Here is a 17658-nt window from a genome sequence, read left to right as displayed (position 1 = left end):
GGCGGCAAGGGTATTAGGGGCTGCTGAGAGAGGAGGACGGTCGATATGGAGAGGCATTTCAGCAGCCGTTTTAGGTGCGGAGGGGAGAAGAAGCGGTTGAGGAAGCAATATCACAGTACAACATCGCGGACACCGCCATAGCAACACGACAAGACCCTGGGTACGCCAAGCGAGGGAAATACGGGCTCGGAGGAACCTGGCAGCCAGTGAAAATATGTGTGGGTGGGCCAGCAGTACATCGAGCCTGGCGTGAGAGATCCCCAAACACCAAGTCGGGCATCGTAAACCCTCCTAATCGGGCTTAATATGAAGATCAAGGGACGGCTAGGCGACGACTAGTTCGACTACAGTCAACTGCTAAAAAAAAAAAAAACGTTTGCTCGCTTGTACCAGTACCTCTTGTTCGCCAACTAAGACTGCTAACTGAACTGCTAGGACTGAACTGCTAGGACTGAACTGTATGGACCGCTGCCAGACTTACTGTTACGTACAGCAAGGATGACTTTCGCAGTACCGAGACGAGCAAAGTGCCGCGCAGCTTCGTTAACCTCAAAGTTAGCCCTAGACAATAACTGTACGGATATTGAAGACAAGTTATATAATATTATATTGGATGAAATGTAATAGAAACTTTTGATAAAATATTGATAGTATGATCGACGAGTGGTGTTGGTGATAACCCTTAATTATCCTATCAATGGTATCAATACATAGCTGTGAACTCCCTTGACTCCTTTCCTCTTTTTGTGAGATATCCATCCAGTTGTCATTCCTAAGTATTATAGATATTGTGGGGTAAATTGTCAGCTGTCACGCAACAGACCATCTCACTGGCGGTCTTGATATTCTTCCACTTCGGGTCCTAAAGGCATCAAATTCAGATCGTGATCGCAATTGGGTCCACTGGCGCTGAGCTTGTGCTCGGCCTCGAGTCTGCTTATCTGTGGGCAAAGTTGGTCGAGGGGGCCGAGTAGCTTCTCCTTGGCACAGGGGCTTTATCCCTTGACGTTGTTGAGTGCAGTCCGGGGCCGTGACGTCAGAGTCCATAATGAAAGGCTGGGATTTCGAAGCTTTCAACGTCTGGGCCCGCATGTTTGAACTCTTCGGCGTAAGTCTCATGATCTTGCCTCTTGGCATGGCTCTCAATGCGGCACTCTGATCGTCAGTCTCTCTGACAGATCTCGGAGCGAAGGCTATTCTGTTTGGCCAAGCATAACCTCTAACTCCAGCTCCCGGCCACGCCTTTGCCATCTCGGCCTAAACCTTCCCCTGTTGCGGATATTGGATCCACGCTAACGTGTTCTTGTTCTCACTTGAGGTGACCGGCTCCAGTGGCCTGCCTGCGTTTGTGGTCATATGTGAGCTCTTTGGGAGTTTGTCGTGCATTCTGTGGAGTGACCTAGAAAGGAAGATGTTTAGTTCTTATAATAGCATCTCGAATAGATAAAGGTCCTGACATTTTTGTGAAGGAAAAAGAGAAATAGAGCGGGGTTTGAAAATGCTTATATAAGCAGGCCAAACTTCAAGCTAATTCTGATTCGAGGACCTGAATTTGCAGGGTCGTTTTGGTGGTAGGGGCTGGATTTGTAGGGATTATTTTGGCCAGGTTTGGCGGGCGGCGGGTGACGGTCGCCCCACCTCGCCTTGCGATCACAATGGCCCTAGAAAGACCCACTAGGACCCACCGGCCCCCATATAGATTCGCGTTCGAGTGTGTTAACATTTTTTCTTCCTTCAAGCTTCTAACCTCGCCTCTATTTCGAGAATCGGTTGCCCAGACTGCCACTTATCCGCCCAGAGACAAAGAACAAAACGACTGAACCCACTCCTTTTTATTTTTCTACTACTACTACCACCTCCTAAGCTGCAGAACACACAAAAATTTCTCTCAACAGGGATCATTACTAGTGCCTCTACACTCTTGTAAGTATGGGTTGCCCTGCAGATAGAACTGCTACTCACTGCCTACGGCCAGTGAAAGCACCTGGGTCTCTGGGAAGGTAGCTTCAGTTGATACTGTTGTTGTCGCATTAGGAGCCGGCGGTGAACCGACAGACTTTTGCCCGGAAGGCCGTTGGTCATCCTCTTGACCGAGACCACCGCGACAGGACTGCTACTCACTGCCTACGGCCAGTGAAAGCACCTGGGTCTCTGGGAAGGTGGCTTCAGTTGATACTGTTGTTGTCGCGTTAGGAGCCGGCGGTGAACCGGGATAGAGCTAGGTCAAGCATTGCACTAGCGGTCTCTTTAAAGTTTTCCATCACTCGAGTCAAGGCTGCTCTGCTGCTGCAAAAAGCCTGGGTGGGTGGGGATCTTGCCAACAGTTGTTGTGCAAGGGCTTACTTTTCAAATATCAAATTCCTTTCTCTCTCATGCGTGTGCTAATAAGTTCTCTTTACTAGCCTTTTCCATTTCCAATCCTCCCGCCTCTCGTCTTCCCGTCTCCAACACGCTTGTCTTCAAATACTGCCTCTTCTCGTCTTAGCGTTAGCAAGACCACGATCGCACCGCACCGACGCTTCAGATTATAGTCGGTATGGAAGCCAGCGCTGATCGCGGGTCTCAAACACTAATTTCCACCGACCCGCCATGCCTGAGCTCCTCGCATAATGGCGACAACTCTGCCGATTCCGGCAGCATTGCTATCTCTGGAGCGCCCGCTTCAATAGCCTGGCGAAGCACTGGTGATGCAGATGGACAAGACGAGATGAACAAGCAGCCGAGCCTCATCTCTGATATGCATCTCGATGTGCATTACAATGCTCAAGCAAGAACAGCCTTGTTCTGTTTGCATACCAAACTTAGCATACAGGATGTCCAACGATCTATGGTGTTCCTAGTTCTTATCCAACCTGAATATATACAAAGCTTGGAATGCATTAAGAGACCAATGGATGGCAACTTCGTTAATATAGCTATCTGCTTTCGATTTGAGCTTTGCAAGTTGCCAGCTCTCGTAGAGCCTAGCAGCAAGCCCAAGATGAAGATATCTGAAGACAATACTATGCTGACTTTCTTACGACCTCTCACCAAGGCTACACAATTGGATATCTATCTACCTAAATTCCACAAGCAAGTTAAAGTTCTAGAATAGGCAGACTTGCTATATCGTGTTTGCGAAGCGCTTATGCAACTCGAAACGTTGTTTGTTACCTCTGTAGAAGATGAAATGAGGCTTAGCACTTTGTACAGCGGGCGCAGCGGTAAGATTATATCTGGAGAATGGGTTTCGCATCAATTCGCTGCCGAAGGGCCTTGAGGTCAAAAGCGATGTGCGTGGCAGCGAGCGCGGATAGCCGGGCCGCCGAGCTATAACAGTATACCACCTAATCCTCCACCACCACCACCACCACCCCATCAGACAGAGCTAGCTATCTTTAGTCCCAAATATAAACAGCGCCGCCTTTCGGAGAAATCAGAGCCTGTTGCTCAATATGTAACCGAATCTCAGCTGATTCTAGATCGAGATCAGATCCGGGACCAAATCCGAGACCGGATACGTAACGACATCCGCAACGAAATCCGCAATCAGATCCGAGACCAGCTCCATGCCGAGCTTCACGGGAAGTTACGGAATGAACTGAGGACCGAGCTGCTCTCGGAGATATACGAGAAGCTGCGAGGCGAGCTTCAAGAGACAGTTCGAGACCAGGTAAAAGAGGAGATCAGGACACAACTACATGAACCCTGTGTGCGTCGCAAGTTCTCAAGGGACATCGAGGCAGGTGTCAAGTATGACATGGAGATGTACTTGGACGATTTCTTGAGGAAGGACGACTTGAGTGAATGGGCTGAGGGTTTTTTCAGGGATGCATTGAAAACAATCAAGGCTGAGCAGGAGGTTCGCCTGAGGCGTCAGCTTAAGGATGCCTTAATTGCAGCTAGCGAGGCTTTGAACTAATAGAGGAATCCGCTGCAAGTCCCCCTTTTGCTTTACCTTGTCCCCTCCCAGTCTGGTGCGTACGCTTAAAGTGTATGGTCCGTTTCAGCATACTAAAGTCTCTCAAACGGTCCACCGGTCCTCATGCCCTTCGGGAGGCGGAAGAACTTAGGGGAGAGTGCACTTACCCTAGACTTCACTTCGGACCTTAATACAATCATCATCATCATCTTTCTTCGAGACGAGCATGACATCTTGAGTTTTTCTCCTAAGAACAACAATAGCATACCGCACTACACTGCAATACAACGCATCCTTGCACAGGACAGCAGAGCGGAGCGGATTTCTTGGCTCTCTCCCCAGTCATATATAATTAGAGCGCAGGGCGGCAGTCGATATCGTATCATGAAGTGGCTAAAGGTTTTGTTGAGATGATTGAGAAGGAGTGGTGGAGGAGGAAGTTCAAAGAAAACTGGCGAGGGAATGGAGGGATAGCTGCTAGCGGGTGGGTATAAAGAAGATAAGGCGATGAGTGTGAAGCCTGGGAATGGAGAAGTCTCAGAAGGTGGTGTATGCAGTCGATGTGGTTGATGAGTGCAAAGTGGGATCAGGCCAGGGCAGATCGCAGCTGTCTCTCTAGTTCCCTGCATTCCTGCCTACTTAAACTTCATGATACAGTACTTTTTGATACTTAGCTTGAGGGGTCTGAAGGGGTAAGGAGTAAATAGCCCAGGCAGCGAGCTGTACAAGCTTAAAAGTGCACAACTTGGTTTGAGACGAATGGTTACCCCCCCCCCCCCCCAGCTGTAGCCTGTATCAACAACTGTATCATAGTACTACTGTATACAATAGTACTCAGGATCATCGATGGCGGGCTTACTTGGAACTAGAAGAACTGAGAGCCTCGTTCTGGGCCTTGCTTCTGCTGATAGCCTTCTAACTCTTCCCTTAAACTGCAATACTACTAGTATCATATATCTCGATAGGAATTTCCCTTGAAGATGCCCATTCACGCTATTGCATTCCGGATCGCTAGTATAAGCGGATCACTGTTTATATTAGATAGTACAGCACTGTACCGTATGCTACTGGGAGGCCTTACTGAGCTAGAAATGTAGAGGGGATGGGAGCTGCTTCGCATAGTCGCCCCTAAGAAGCCTAGCAAGCAGTACAAAGCATAGTGCTATACATGAGCTGAGGTTGACCTCATTGCCAACTGAGGAAGGGTGTCTTATCAGTGGGCCACGGCATGACTCCCGACTCACGGCCTGCTGCAGTGACAGCCCCCTTCTATAATCCCCGAGGAGAATACCTAGGTGGTCCATCACCATTTGTTCTCCGTTTCTTCTTGCAAGCCTCGGCTGCACAGTTGTCATACGTGAACTCTCGGTAGCCCTTTTACCGTCTTGCGTGACCATTGCCTCAAGCAGACGAGAAGGAGGGGGAAGAGGCAGGGATGACGCTTTGGGTCTGGCAGCCTATTGTTGGCGGCGGGGTTGGCGGATAAGGCGGGGCAATCTCAAGCAACCACTTTAACATGCGCACGTGCACAGACCACTGGCGACCCACTGGAATCCGCCATTCAGTCAGGCATGCCGAGGGGTTTTGGCTAGGACATGATTACTACGAGTGCTACGGTAAGCTTGAGTACCCAAGGTGGATCGAATCTTCACTCTGGCATTGGGAAGACTACCTCGTGCCCCGTAGTACAAGTCTGGCAACAAGAAAGCTTACAAAGAGAGAAAAGAAGAAAAAAGCCCAGCATAAAGAAAGTTACATATTAGAGAAACAGGAAGTAAAAGCAAAGTCATACAGCGAGACAGCGCAGCCAACATGCTGAATTAGGTGCGCCGGCTGATTTACATAGTACCCGTGGGCTTAACCTCTGGTCTCCGTTCCTCCCGTAGTGGGTGCCAAAATTGGTTGCCGGCCAAAAAACCCGCACGGCTATTACCCCCGCCCCCCCCCCCCCCGGGCGCCCCGGTGACAATTTTCCGAGCTCGTCCGAATCACCGTGATTGTGGTCTGCGGCGCTTCTTTTTGTCGATCCTTCCCCCTGTGGACTCAGTGGTTGGTCTGGCTGGCGGGGTTCGCAGGTCGTGCTCGTAGGGTACGCAGCGGCTCTCTCCCCGGTCATGTTACCGAGCTCTAGGGCCACTGGCGACTCTCTCGGCGACTTCTCGGGGGCTTTCTTGGGCCGCTCCTGACGCCTATAGGTCCTGCCTGGGCTGTCGACAATTCGCCTGCGCTCGGTTCTGCGCGCCTGGCGCCATCGTAGTGGTGACCCGGAGAGCCATCACTTGGCGTCGTCGTCGTCGTCGTCGAGGGCCGATTCTGTGTCGCGACCTGCAGATGAGGATATCAGGGCCGGCCCGATGGCAACTCGGGATACTTCGTTTTTGAAACCGGGCCCCTGCTAACAAGAGGAGGAAGGGACCGTTCCTAGAATGTCACATAGCTTGCATATTACTACCTAGCTTGGAATTAAAAGTTCCAGTGCGAGTGTTCACTACCTTTTGGGCCATCAGAGTAATATGTGTAACCTGATACATAGATTGACGACTGAAGAGCTATATGCAAGATCTATCAAATGGTGGTGGTGGTGGTAATGACAATGACTTGTGGTTATATATTCAGCTTCCTCAGTATGGTGGCTCACTTGGATCGACAAGGCTCGACATCGATCCTGCAACTATCACATAAAGACCTGGATCATGTAAGCGTCCCTGTTCCGAGATGTTGACCTGCATGTTAGATGGGGTTATATTACAACAACAACAACAACAGACACCTATTGAGGAGGTGGTGAGAGCCGACAAGGGCCATCCGATCTTTCTGGTTCCTGTACCGTGACGCCCTCCTGGCCAGACGGTTGAGATGTCGGCATCATCTCCTTTTTCTTCTTATTCGCACCTGACTGACTTGCTCCAGCCATAGCCGGCTGGGAAGACTCATGCGCTCTCTTCCTGTTCATGTTGTGTGAGCTCGTGATGGAAGGGCCGCCCGACCGCCGTCCCCGTCTCGCCCTGGACGTCTCCCCGCTGCTGCTCTGGTGCTGCTCGTCCTCCAGGACAGGCTGCTCCGCCACCGCGGTCTGTTCCCAGGCCGGGTCGGCTAGAGCTTCCTCAGCTGTTGGGCGGCCCGAGGGCTCCCATGCGACCATAGAGCGGAGGAGGGCCTTGAGGCTGTCAGGGATCCGCCCCTGGAGGCCGGCGGCAAGGCTCTCCAGGATTCTTGTGTGGTGATCCCTGGATAGGGCCCTTGCGCCGACCCACGGCAGGAAAGTGGCCACTATAGAGAGGCCCAGGCTGAAGATGTCGATGGCGTTCGTATACTTTTCCTGGTGCCCGACCTCTGGTGCCGTGAAGCTCAGGGGCCCGAGGGCCGCCTTGGTGCCCCAGAGGGCCTTCTTGGCCTTGCCGAAGTCGCAGATAGCGGCTGCGGAGGCGGGAGGAGCCTGGCATGAGAAGACCAGCAGGTTCTGAGGGCTGATGTCGCGGTGCATGATGCCCATGCTGTGCAGGTTCTTGAGGCCCTCGAGCACCTGGCGATACAGGACCAGCCTTGTGAGCAGGTCGATCTCGTGCCACGGCGCACTGGCAAACGTGAAGGGCGCATACGGCATCAGGAGATGCACATCCTCGAATACAGCCTGCGAACAGGGGAACGGGTGGCCATGCTCGCACCACGAGGAGAGGAGAGGGACAAGGCCGACAGACCGGGGAGGGATCTGTCTGGCAATCTCGATCTCGTTCCTGGTAGCCGAGATATCGTGATGGTGGAGATGAATCGTCTTGCAGGCTACAACCTTTCCAGTCTGCTTCTCGATACCAGCCCGAACCACACCAAAGGCCCCCTTGGAGATAATATGATGAAGAATGATATTCCCCATATCGAGCTGTGTTGGCCTGGGCAATACGTCGAGACAGCCGTACTCCTGGATACGGCGGTGGTGATCCCAGCCCTGATACTGCCTCCGCATATAGTCCTCGAGATGAGTCGAATAGGCCACCTCGTTCCTAACCGAGAACTCGAGCACAAAGTCCAGCGGGCCAATGCGGAGGCGGTTGGTATTCTTATGAAGAACATATCCGTCATTATACTGCAGCTCGACATCTTGGCTACCGTTAGCCTGCAGGTATACAATCGAGTGGTGCTGGCTGATATTCCACAACAATAAGGCTCCGGATTGCGGATGGATTGAGAGCTTGCAGGCCTCCCATCCTCTTAGGTGACGCGATCTAGACGAGCAGATGGGCAGATCGGGCGCACCTCTCCGCCTCAGCTTCCCGATCAGCCAGCTACGATCCAAGCTGGAACCTCGGGCGTTGAACGAGAGCATAAGCTGGTATTTAGACCGGGCAGCGCGGTCGGTGGACTTTGTAGGGCCATCGGCCTGGGCGACAGCGACGAGATGAACAGGAGACTCGGGAGGCTGGCTGTCGACGAGGGATGCCAGGCATTTCTGGGCTGCCTTGTTCTCCGGGGTCAGCGTTGCGAAGCGAAGGGGGAGTAAAGACATGATAGTTTTGACAATAACCAATGTTGATAATGTTCATGGGAAAATGCGAGCGCAGACATGACTAGAAGAATATTAATTAGTTTATCATCACCGCATTGTTTTGGAGAGGGGGATTTCTGGTGGGCTGGGAGAGTAACAGTGGCCCACTTTTTAGGCAGCAGCAGGCCATCAACCCCCTCTTCTGATAACCTCATCCTCCTCTTCCTGACAACAACATCATCCCATCCACAACATCATCAAAATTGCCATCAACACCATCAAATTCAAAATCAACATCATCACATTTGCATTCACTGCATCCACACACACACACACATCCGCCATGAGACCGTTGGAGGGGTTTTGTTCTCCCAAACGCCCAGACGAGACGGAGGACGAGTACGACGAGAGGTGGACACGTAGCCGAGACGAATGGCGTCGGAATTATGTCAACGACTACTATGCAAGGAAGGAGGCACGGATGCCGTCACCCCAGAGCGAGAGTGATATGGACGACGAAGAGATGGCCCACTCGGTCAAGCTGGTTGAACAAGATATACTGGTCGACGCAGGGCTTGCAACGATAAACGATCTCATGAACCCCGCTGTATACCCCCAAATCTCCTTCGAAATCTTGGGCAAATCCCTGAGCGAGGTTGACCCCCGTGAGCGGCTGTGGTCCAGCGGCCCTTTTGCTCCCTACGACAGGTCGCCGTCTCCCGTGCTAGCGAACAGCCAGCCTGCTGAGGAGGGGGACGCCGCTCCCGACCAGCCGCCGCCGGCCCACAACAGAGGGGGGACACTGGAGCATAAGCGCAAGAGGGATCCAGAAGAGGAGGGGGACAGCGATGATGAGCTGCTACCGCTCGCGATATCCGAGGAACAACCAGGCTCTCAGAAGAGAAAGAGGCGGAAGATAACGACGGGGAAGGAGATACAGCCCCAGCCGCCGGCGGCCGAGACCGGAGGGACAAGGGGTTACAAGCGCAAGAGGGGTCTAGAGGAGGGGGAGGGGGACGACCACGGTGAGCCGTCGCCGCCGCCCGCCACCCCTGCGATATCCGAGGGACAACCAGGCCCCCAGAAGAGGCGGAGAATGATGATGGGGAAGGAGATACAGCCCCAGCCCCAGCCGCCGGCTGGTACAGCATCCGGCAGCAAGAGGAAAAGGCAACCCGACACGGCCTGTGAGGCCTCCCAGCCGGTGCCGGACGGGCCAGAGGCCAAGAAGAGGAAGGTGGTGGTCGCCCGGGAGGAGGAGGAGGAGGAGGAGGAGGAGGAGGAGGAGGAGGAGGAGAGGACGACAGCTGCAGACGCCGCCAGCAGCAGCAAGAGGGACCGCAGCACCCTCATGAGACAACAGAGCAGCCGGGCGAGGCCTGCAGCCCCCCGAGAGAGCTTACGGCAGCGGCGGCGCGTGCAGCCTCCCCGCCCCCTCCCGACAGCGCCCGCGGCCCGGATCACCCGTGCGCGGCGCCGGCAGCTCTCGGGTGCAGATGCGCAGCTCCTGCAGCTCGGACAGCACGGCTGCGCCGAAATACAGGTGCAGACAACGGTCAGACTAGGCCGGGGGCTCGGGCGGTCCCGCCGGCATCAAGACCCGAGCAACAGCTGGCACCAAGGAGCAGGTTGCTAATAGCAAGCATCTTGATGGGATAGTGGTATTTCTGGCAGGATATGGCTTGGGGAGAGGGGGGAGGAGGGGGTATAGGGCAAAAGTCGGGCAGGCAGATTGGCACAGACCTTGGAGGGGCGTTGTAGAGTTGTCGCGTACCGGTTATCCTGACAGGGTCGGGTGCAGCCGGCGGCGTCTCTCTCTATATGCAGGTCAGCGTCTGGGCGGGGCGGGGCGGGCAGCGTATGCTAGTTATCCTGACAGGGTCGGGTGCAGCTGGTCACGTTTCTTTAGCTCTCCCTGTCCTTGTATCGCTGCTGCTGTTGGATAGAATGGACTTGCAAGGCCTGTGTACCGGTTATCCTGACAGGGTCGGGTGCAGCCGGCGACAGGAGTCTTGCGGGCTCGCGAGCGGGGATGGGGAAACCGGGGCAGGGCGGGGGATGGGTGTCAATTTTTTTATTTTTTTTGGGTTCTGGTGTCTGGTGGGTTGTGATGCTGTTGAAGTGATGGAAACAAGTCTGTTGAGTTTTCGAATTTTGAATTTTGAATAATGTGTACCGGAGTGGGAAATGCTCCCTTGTTCAGATGCACTGCTTAAGATGTTCTGCTCTTCTTGACTTCTGGATACTTGTATACTCGTTAGCTGTCCCCCTCTTGCTTACAACCTCTCTTATGAATTTTTTTTGGTACAGATAGATGATTGCGATCCAGCATTGCCGCCTTGATACAACTGTTCAGGCAGTGTATGGCTTCCCGGGGGGGGGGGGGAGGCGTCTTGGTTGCTCCAGAGAACTAGAATGGCTAGCCATTTTATCTTGCCTTGTTGCATTTGTTGACATTGCCAAATAGGGAGCGTTGTCTTTCTCTACCAGTATGATTGCAACTCTGCCTGCCTTTTCCCCCCAGAAGTTTCTTATGTGAGGACAGATAGATGATGGTGAGCCAGGAGCTCAGACACAGTTGTCACACCAAAGGACTGACAATCAATCAATAGGCAAAGAGCTCATGTAAACCAAGCATGCTAAACCTGTCCAGAGGGCTCAAGATTGAAAAGAAAGGTTGAGGGAGTCAAGCTTGATTGTCTATATATGTGGATGATGCCCTTAAAATATACGAAACCGTTCCACTAAATTTGGTATACTACAGCTCTCCGCAAGCTATAGGGAGTACATCAAAATTTTTTTCATATATTTAAGTCTTTATCCCAGAGCGCTCATTAATTGCTAGCTACACTTTTTATCTTCATTTGCTAGCTGGGGAGAGTAGAACGGTTAAGGGATCAACGGAGTGAATGCTGTAGGCGGAAGCAGCTAGCTGCTAGAGAGTACAGCAGGAGCGGAAGTATTCTATATATTCTTAACCAGTGCAGGTAATCAATGCATCTTATTACAGTATACTGAATCAGAACTAGGGCGCGGTTGCCCTCGAGAAAAGGAACGAACAGCTGCTGAAGCAATGGGCAAGGGCTCGTGCAACCCAACCGTGCCTGTACAGATAAGAACAGCAAACTAAGGCCATACGGGCACAAGAACAGGGTGAAAAACCTGTCTTAGATCTGTCCAAGGGGTTCAAACTCGAAAAGAAGAGAAAAGGATGCTTGATTGTTGCTTATAGCTAAAGAATTTGAAAAGTGGGTGGTATTCTTTATATGTATGAGAACTCTTGATTTACTGCACTTTATGTTCTACAGATTATTATTCTGGCTATCATAATAACACTCTTAATCAGTGCAAGTAATAAGTGCACTTTATTATAATGCATTCTTGATATGCTTGAGCAATAAGTGTATTTTACAAACTTATTCTAGATTTGATATTTCAGTTTCAATTTAACTTTTTTTTTTCCTGCTTTCTAGCAATTAAAATCTACTCTTATAATAGCTAGCTAATTACTATATAGCTAACTATACTCATATAGCTAACTACATTTATACAGCTTATTATATTCATATAGCTAACTATATTCATATAGTTAATTATAAAGCTAACATTATTTCATCAATTGACAGTTTTTACATACTTCTTTAAAGAAGATAGCGCAATAATTATCACTTAGCAGTTTCATTCAGCTTTCTACTTAGTACTTCAAAGGGTAGATAATAGTGAAATATATGGAATAGATAAGGAAAGGAGAAAAGCAGATAATAGAAAAGCAACTATATACAGACTGATAATATATAAGCTCTTATTATCAGCATCATTCCTTGCACATCTAGCTTACAAGCAATAGCTAGCCTAGCTTCCTTTGAGATTGCATTGTACTAATCTCAACAGGAGAAAGATAGCAAGAGCTGTATATGATAATCAGAGCTAAGCTTAATGCAAAGATGAATAATCCTTCAAATTTATTATCTCAATTGCATAATTAGCTATTATTATTACTGAACTGAAAGATAATCTTTCTAAGAAAAGCTAGCTGAAGAGAAGCTATTTCAAGCTCAACATCTGCTGAGTTCCTTACAGAAGCATTATCAAGATGTACTTCCTCTTTACAAACAAGCAGTTTAGATGTACAAACAGCAAGGATGTGGCAGTGGCCATAGGGGCCTTAGGTGAATGAGGCCTGGGTGGCCACCCTGACTCACTGGCCTGGGCCATTCAATGGAAAGGCAGTGAGTCGCCAGGTACGCTAGCTCAGTTGGGACTAGTGCTAATTGCCTTCTATATAGAAGGCAATTGGCAAGCGTGCCTTGAGATAGATTAATTGAAGAATCATCTTCCCTTCTACCATTTGTACAGCCCCTAGAGTGCCTTCTACAAGTGGTAGCTACGATCATACACTGCATTGAGGAATTCCTTGAGGATTCACCCCACGAAGCCACTGCGCTGACACGCCCACCTGGGAAATCAGCGGCCTTGGCAACCCAAAAACACCAAAAGCCCACTATCGTGAAGATCGTGGCACCAAAACAACAAGCCCTTGGCACCACGCTCACCTGAGACTGTGCCACGGACTTCCCTGACGCGTTACGCTCACCTGAGACCTCGCAAACAGGCGTTTTCATCAAAAACACCACAAAAAACCATCAAAAACACGCCCACGGGCATTCACAAGCATTCACAGCTAAGCTGTTTTTTCCTTTTACCCCGTCGCTGGTGGAAGCCCTGGCAGTTGAAATCAGCAAGCACACTCTGATCCTCGCGAGCACCATAGACATCCTCGCGCAGACGCCACGAGTTACCCTGGTTACGGCACGCTCGCCTGAGAAGCCTAAACCATCCCCTAGCCTTCATATCCATCTGTTGCTTGTCGCCAATTGGCTTGATTAACAGCGATTCACTGTTGATTTTAACCCTGGCAAGACAATCAGACAAGCTGAGCTAACTATGAGCGGTTTCTCAAAGAACCCAACTCGACCACCTATCCACCGTGCTACCACAGCCGACCTGGCTGCCAGTCTGGCGACACAGCTAGGCAAAGACCCCAAACTTCTTCACGGACGCTCGACGAGTGAAGACGCGATGGCCTCTCGAGAAGAAGAGACCGCCAGTCAGGACAACCCGTTCCAGGCGGGAGACTACCATGGCAACAGCTCAGCACTGTTCGAGTCCCCTGCTGCGCAACGCGAGACTGGCACCCTCCAACACGAGGATCCTGAAGAACCAGCCAACTTCTCAAACAACCCTGCCTTCAAGGAGTATATTCGTTACATCAAGACGCAGGCTGACGACGCTAAGATAGCCGCGATCCACGCAAACCTGGAAATCAGGAAGACCTCGGAGGTCGTGGCGCGTCTTGAGACCCAGCAAGCCACGATAGCTATCAAACAAGGAGCCCTCGATACTCAAGTCGGTAAACAAACCGACATGCTAGCCCAGCTGATGCGTCACTTCAAGCTTGGCCCTGAAGCCACCGCTTCAGATATTCGCTTTCAGGCTAGCAATGGTAATCTACCCCCCGCTGTACCTGGCCCTTCACAAGGTCCAGCAGCCCCCCGACGAGCTGTCCACTATGGCGCTGGAGGAGGTGACCCTGATGATTCGGGTGACGACTCCGACGACCAAGGAAGCGGTGACGGAGGCTGTCGTCCTCCTGACAGGCCTCTAGGACCTGGATCAGGCAACCCCCGTAACCAGCGCGACGACACTCCGTTCTCTAACCGATCAAGCACCCAGCACGTTACTAAAATGAAGAGAGAGGAACTTGGAGTCTTCGACCCTGAATACAACGACCCCGAAGATGTTGGCATGGTTACAGTCGGCAAGGACCTCGTCTTCACTGATGTCTGGTCCTTTCTAGACCGTCTTGAGTCCCTCAAAGATAGCACGAATAATGCTGATATTGAGAACGAGATATTGCGCATGTTCAGCACCTTACTGCAAGGCGCTGCCATTTACTGGTGGACCAACGAGTTGACCAACACTAAGCGCGCCGAGCTTCGTCGAGGAGGATATGGCGTCGTCACCAATCTCCTGGCTCAGCGATTCGCCATGGAACCCACGCGTGCCACGCGAAAGTTCCGCGAAAGCTACCTGACCTTGAGAAACATTGCTGAGGACGAGTTTGCCCTGCGAAAGTTCATCCAGAAGAACCTCCGATACGCGCGCGGTATGGGCATTCTCGACCGCGAAAACCTCAACTGGAAGGGCGCCTTGAACGACATCTGGAGCAAGATGGATGAACGCATTCAGCACCACCTTGCCCCTCCTCGTCGCTACAACACCCTGGATGAGTATATGGAGGAGGTTGAGCAGGCCAAGAGCATCTTGGTCAACATTGCTGATCGACGCTACCCTGAGTACTACAGAGGAAAGGGTAGTCGTCGAGACCGTTCCCCAGCCCGCAAGTACGACTCTCGCACCAGCAGCAACCGCCGCGACGACCGAGATCGTCGAGATAACCGCGATCGTGATCGCGGAAGGGATCGTGATCATGACCGCCGCGACAAAGATCGGTCAAGCTATCGTGACAAGAGCGTGACTCGTTCCTCAAGGTACGAGCCTCGAGATCGCGATTCATACCAAAACCGGGACTCCAACCGCGACAAGCCTCGGGATCGCAACCGCAACCGTGATTACGATCGGTTCAGGAAGGATGGCAAGTCTGAGGATCGCAAGAAACGCGACTGGAGTCGCCCAGCAACCTCCGACAAAAAGAAAGCCTACAACGTTACCGAGGACAAGGGTGAAGACACGCCCTCTGAGGACGACAGTGACGACCTACCTTCGCCTGGCGATAGGCAGGTACACTGGATCGATAGTCCTGGACGATCGCCCTCGCCAACCTCGTCATACTACTCTCGATCGCCTAGCCCTGTAGGCCGCGTCTACAACCTACGCGAAGTCGACCACCCAGTCAACCGCACGTGTATCTTCTGTGACAGAGAGTTTGATTCTCGAAGCCAGATGTTCCAGCACGTGGGCGCTTGCCAGGATCGAGACCAGAAGACGAACGTCTTCAAAGAGGTCAAGAGACGTCTGAAGCACGCTATGTCTTTTGGAACTACTTCGCCTGAGACAAGCATACCACCGGTCCAATACCGTGATGAAGACATCCTCACGGAAGCCACGCCCGAAAAGCAGCCGAACGAGCCTATCGGCGGTTACACTCACATGAAAATCACCGTACGAGCTACTCCCACCGGACCTGATATGACCCTCTGCAAAGACACTGGCACTGGTCACGACTTGGTGGACCGACAGTTCCTCAGTCAGTTCCCTGCCGCTGAGGTCTCGGTCCACAAGCCTCAAAAGATCGGGGGTGTGGGAAAGGGCACGATCACGCTGTCCAAATACGCTGAATGGGACTTCTACGCCTGTGGCAGGCGTGCCGACGGCTCTCCTGGACTGCTGTGCCAGCGTGCTGGGGCATGGATCGTGGATGACCTACCCGCTGGAGCCCTTATCGGCAACGGATGGCTCAAAGCCCGCAAGGCCATCATCAACTACGAGGACCAGGCCATCACATACCCAGGGCAAGGCAACTTCCAGGTGCCTTTCGAGGTCCAGCGTCAGGCCCTCTCACCTACTGTGCGAAAGGTGAGGATGGCCCACGCCTATGTTGTCAGCCCTGGCGAGACTGCTCAGGTGGCTGTGAAATACGCTGAACTGCCCAAAGGCCGCTCATTCTCTTTCACATCAACCCACGGGACCGCGCTGAACGCGCAGGTCGATGCTTCTTCACCCCCTGTAGTAGCCCTGCACAATGCTACGGAGGGAGCTGTCAAGATCCCCAAAGGCACGCGGATGGGCACTATCCACGAGTGTGAGGACACTGGATGGTTCAAAGCTACCTTTAAGGGCGCTGTAAAGGCCCTGGCAGTGGCAGCTGCCTTGGGAGGACTGGCGTCGACCTACCAGCCAGCCGACACCCACGCGATAGGTGCACACGACGTGCAATTCGCGTCTTCATTGAGGATTCCTGTTGGTCAGGTGGCAGTGAACGGAGAGTTCGACCTCACACCAGAGATCATCGCGACAGCCAAGGGTGCAGAAACGGAGACACGCCCGATTAGCGACTTCCTGTACGAAAAAGGCCTATCCTCCACGCCTTACAGCGACGCTGTTTGTCAGTCCCTAGGCGATATGGGAATGGCCTATGGTATCAACCTTTCCGCGAATACCGAGGCTCTACCGTCCGACGACCACGACCTCGATACACGGAAACCTTCGACCATCATCAAGGGATCTCTGGGGATCAAGGCCCCAGACGAAGCTCCAGCTATGGTCCTCGACAACGGCGTTCGCGTCTGTTCGCAGGATCCCGTCAAAGCTCGACAGTTCAAGAAGATTGTCGAGAAGTACCCGGCTGTATGGGAAAACAAAGGCCCTCTTGACATGCCAGAGGACCAGATGATGAAGATTCCCTTGATGGAGGGATGGCAGCACGCGAAGCTGAATCGCCCCCGTTACCCTGTTTCTCGCAAAGATGAGAAGTTCATCGACCAGGTACACGAGGATATGCACGAAGCTGGCCGCCTCGAATTCGCTGACGACGTCTGCCCGTTCGCATTGCCAATCTTCGTGGTCTGGCGTACGGTACACGGGAAGGAAAAGGGCCGCATCGTCGCGGACCTCAGAGCCCTTAACAAGTGGGCAGTACCTGACAACTACCCCCTTCCTCTTCAGTCAGACGTAATTGAAGCTATACGCGGTAAACAATACATCACAGTCATCGACGCCACAGCTTTCTTCTACCAGTTCCCTGTCCACCCAGAATACCGAGACCGTCAGACCATGGTCATGCACCGTGGCCTTGAGCGACCAACAGTAGCCCTGATGGGCTACCGCAACTCGCCCGCTCACGCTCAAAGATACATGGACAGGCTACTTCGTGACCACAGGCACTTCGTCAAGGCATTTATCGACGACATCGTGATCTTCTCAGATTCGTTTGAGGACCACCTGAAGCACCTCGACGTCGCCCTGAACATCTTCGACAGGAAGGGAATCTCTATTTCTCCCACAAAGAGTCACATCGGTTTCCCCTCAGTCGAACTTCTTGGCTTCTATGTCGACGCGCTTGGCCTGTCTACCACGAAGGAACGCACTGAGGCCTTTCGGAAGATGACCTTCCCTAGAAACCTCAAGGACCTCGAAACCTACCTTGGCGCAACCGGTTTCCTACGAACGATGATCCCGTACTACGCGCAGCTCGTGGAACCGCTTCAACTGCGAAAGACAGCGCTGCTGGCTGAAGGCCGTAAGCTTGGAAAAATCA

The 17658-nt window shown here is 52.2% G+C and overlaps 4 protein-coding genes across 4 annotated transcripts; 2 read left to right on the top strand and 2 right to left on the bottom strand.

Moving 5' to 3' along the window:
- Nucleotides 1–810: 810 nt before the first annotated feature.
- Nucleotides 811–1047, bottom strand: M406DRAFT_64512 (uncharacterized protein; the record flags this gene model as incomplete). Its single annotated transcript, XM_040924883.1, has 1 exon — nucleotides 811–1047. One exon carries the CDS (start codon nucleotides 1045–1047, stop codon nucleotides 811–813), a length of 237 nt encoding a protein of 78 aa, XP_040774520.1.
- Nucleotides 1048–3169: 2122 nt separating this feature from the next.
- On the top strand, nucleotides 3170–3901 carry M406DRAFT_332037 (uncharacterized protein; the record flags this gene model as incomplete). The annotated part of the gene is made up of 2 exons (XM_040920703.1): nucleotides 3170–3203; nucleotides 3462–3901. 2 exons carry the CDS (start codon nucleotides 3170–3172, stop codon nucleotides 3899–3901), a joined length of 474 nt encoding a protein of 157 aa, XP_040774519.1.
- A 2514-nt stretch (nucleotides 3902–6415) lies between these two features.
- M406DRAFT_293185 (kinase-like protein) lies at nucleotides 6416–8402 on the bottom strand (the record flags this gene model as incomplete). The annotated part of the gene is made up of 1 exon (XM_040919071.1): nucleotides 6416–8402. The coding sequence occupies one exon, from the start codon at nucleotides 8400–8402 to the stop codon at nucleotides 6672–6674; it is 1731 nt and encodes a 576-aa protein (XP_040774518.1). The 3' UTR covers nucleotides 6416–6671.
- Nucleotides 8403–8724: 322 nt separating this feature from the next.
- Nucleotides 8725–10017, top strand: M406DRAFT_332035 (uncharacterized protein; the record flags this gene model as incomplete). The annotated part of the gene is made up of 1 exon (XM_040920702.1): nucleotides 8725–10017. One exon carries the CDS (start codon nucleotides 8725–8727, stop codon nucleotides 10015–10017), a length of 1293 nt encoding a protein of 430 aa, XP_040774517.1.
- Nucleotides 10018–17658: the final 7641 nt, after the last annotated feature.

This window comes from Cryphonectria parasitica (genome assembly GCF_011745365.1).
Source record: "Cryphonectria parasitica EP155 unplaced genomic scaffold M406scaffold_6, whole genome shotgun sequence".
NCBI lineage: Eukaryota > Fungi > Ascomycota > Sordariomycetes > Diaporthales > Cryphonectriaceae > Cryphonectria > Cryphonectria parasitica.
This window is presented reverse-complemented; position numbering and strand designations above follow the sequence as displayed.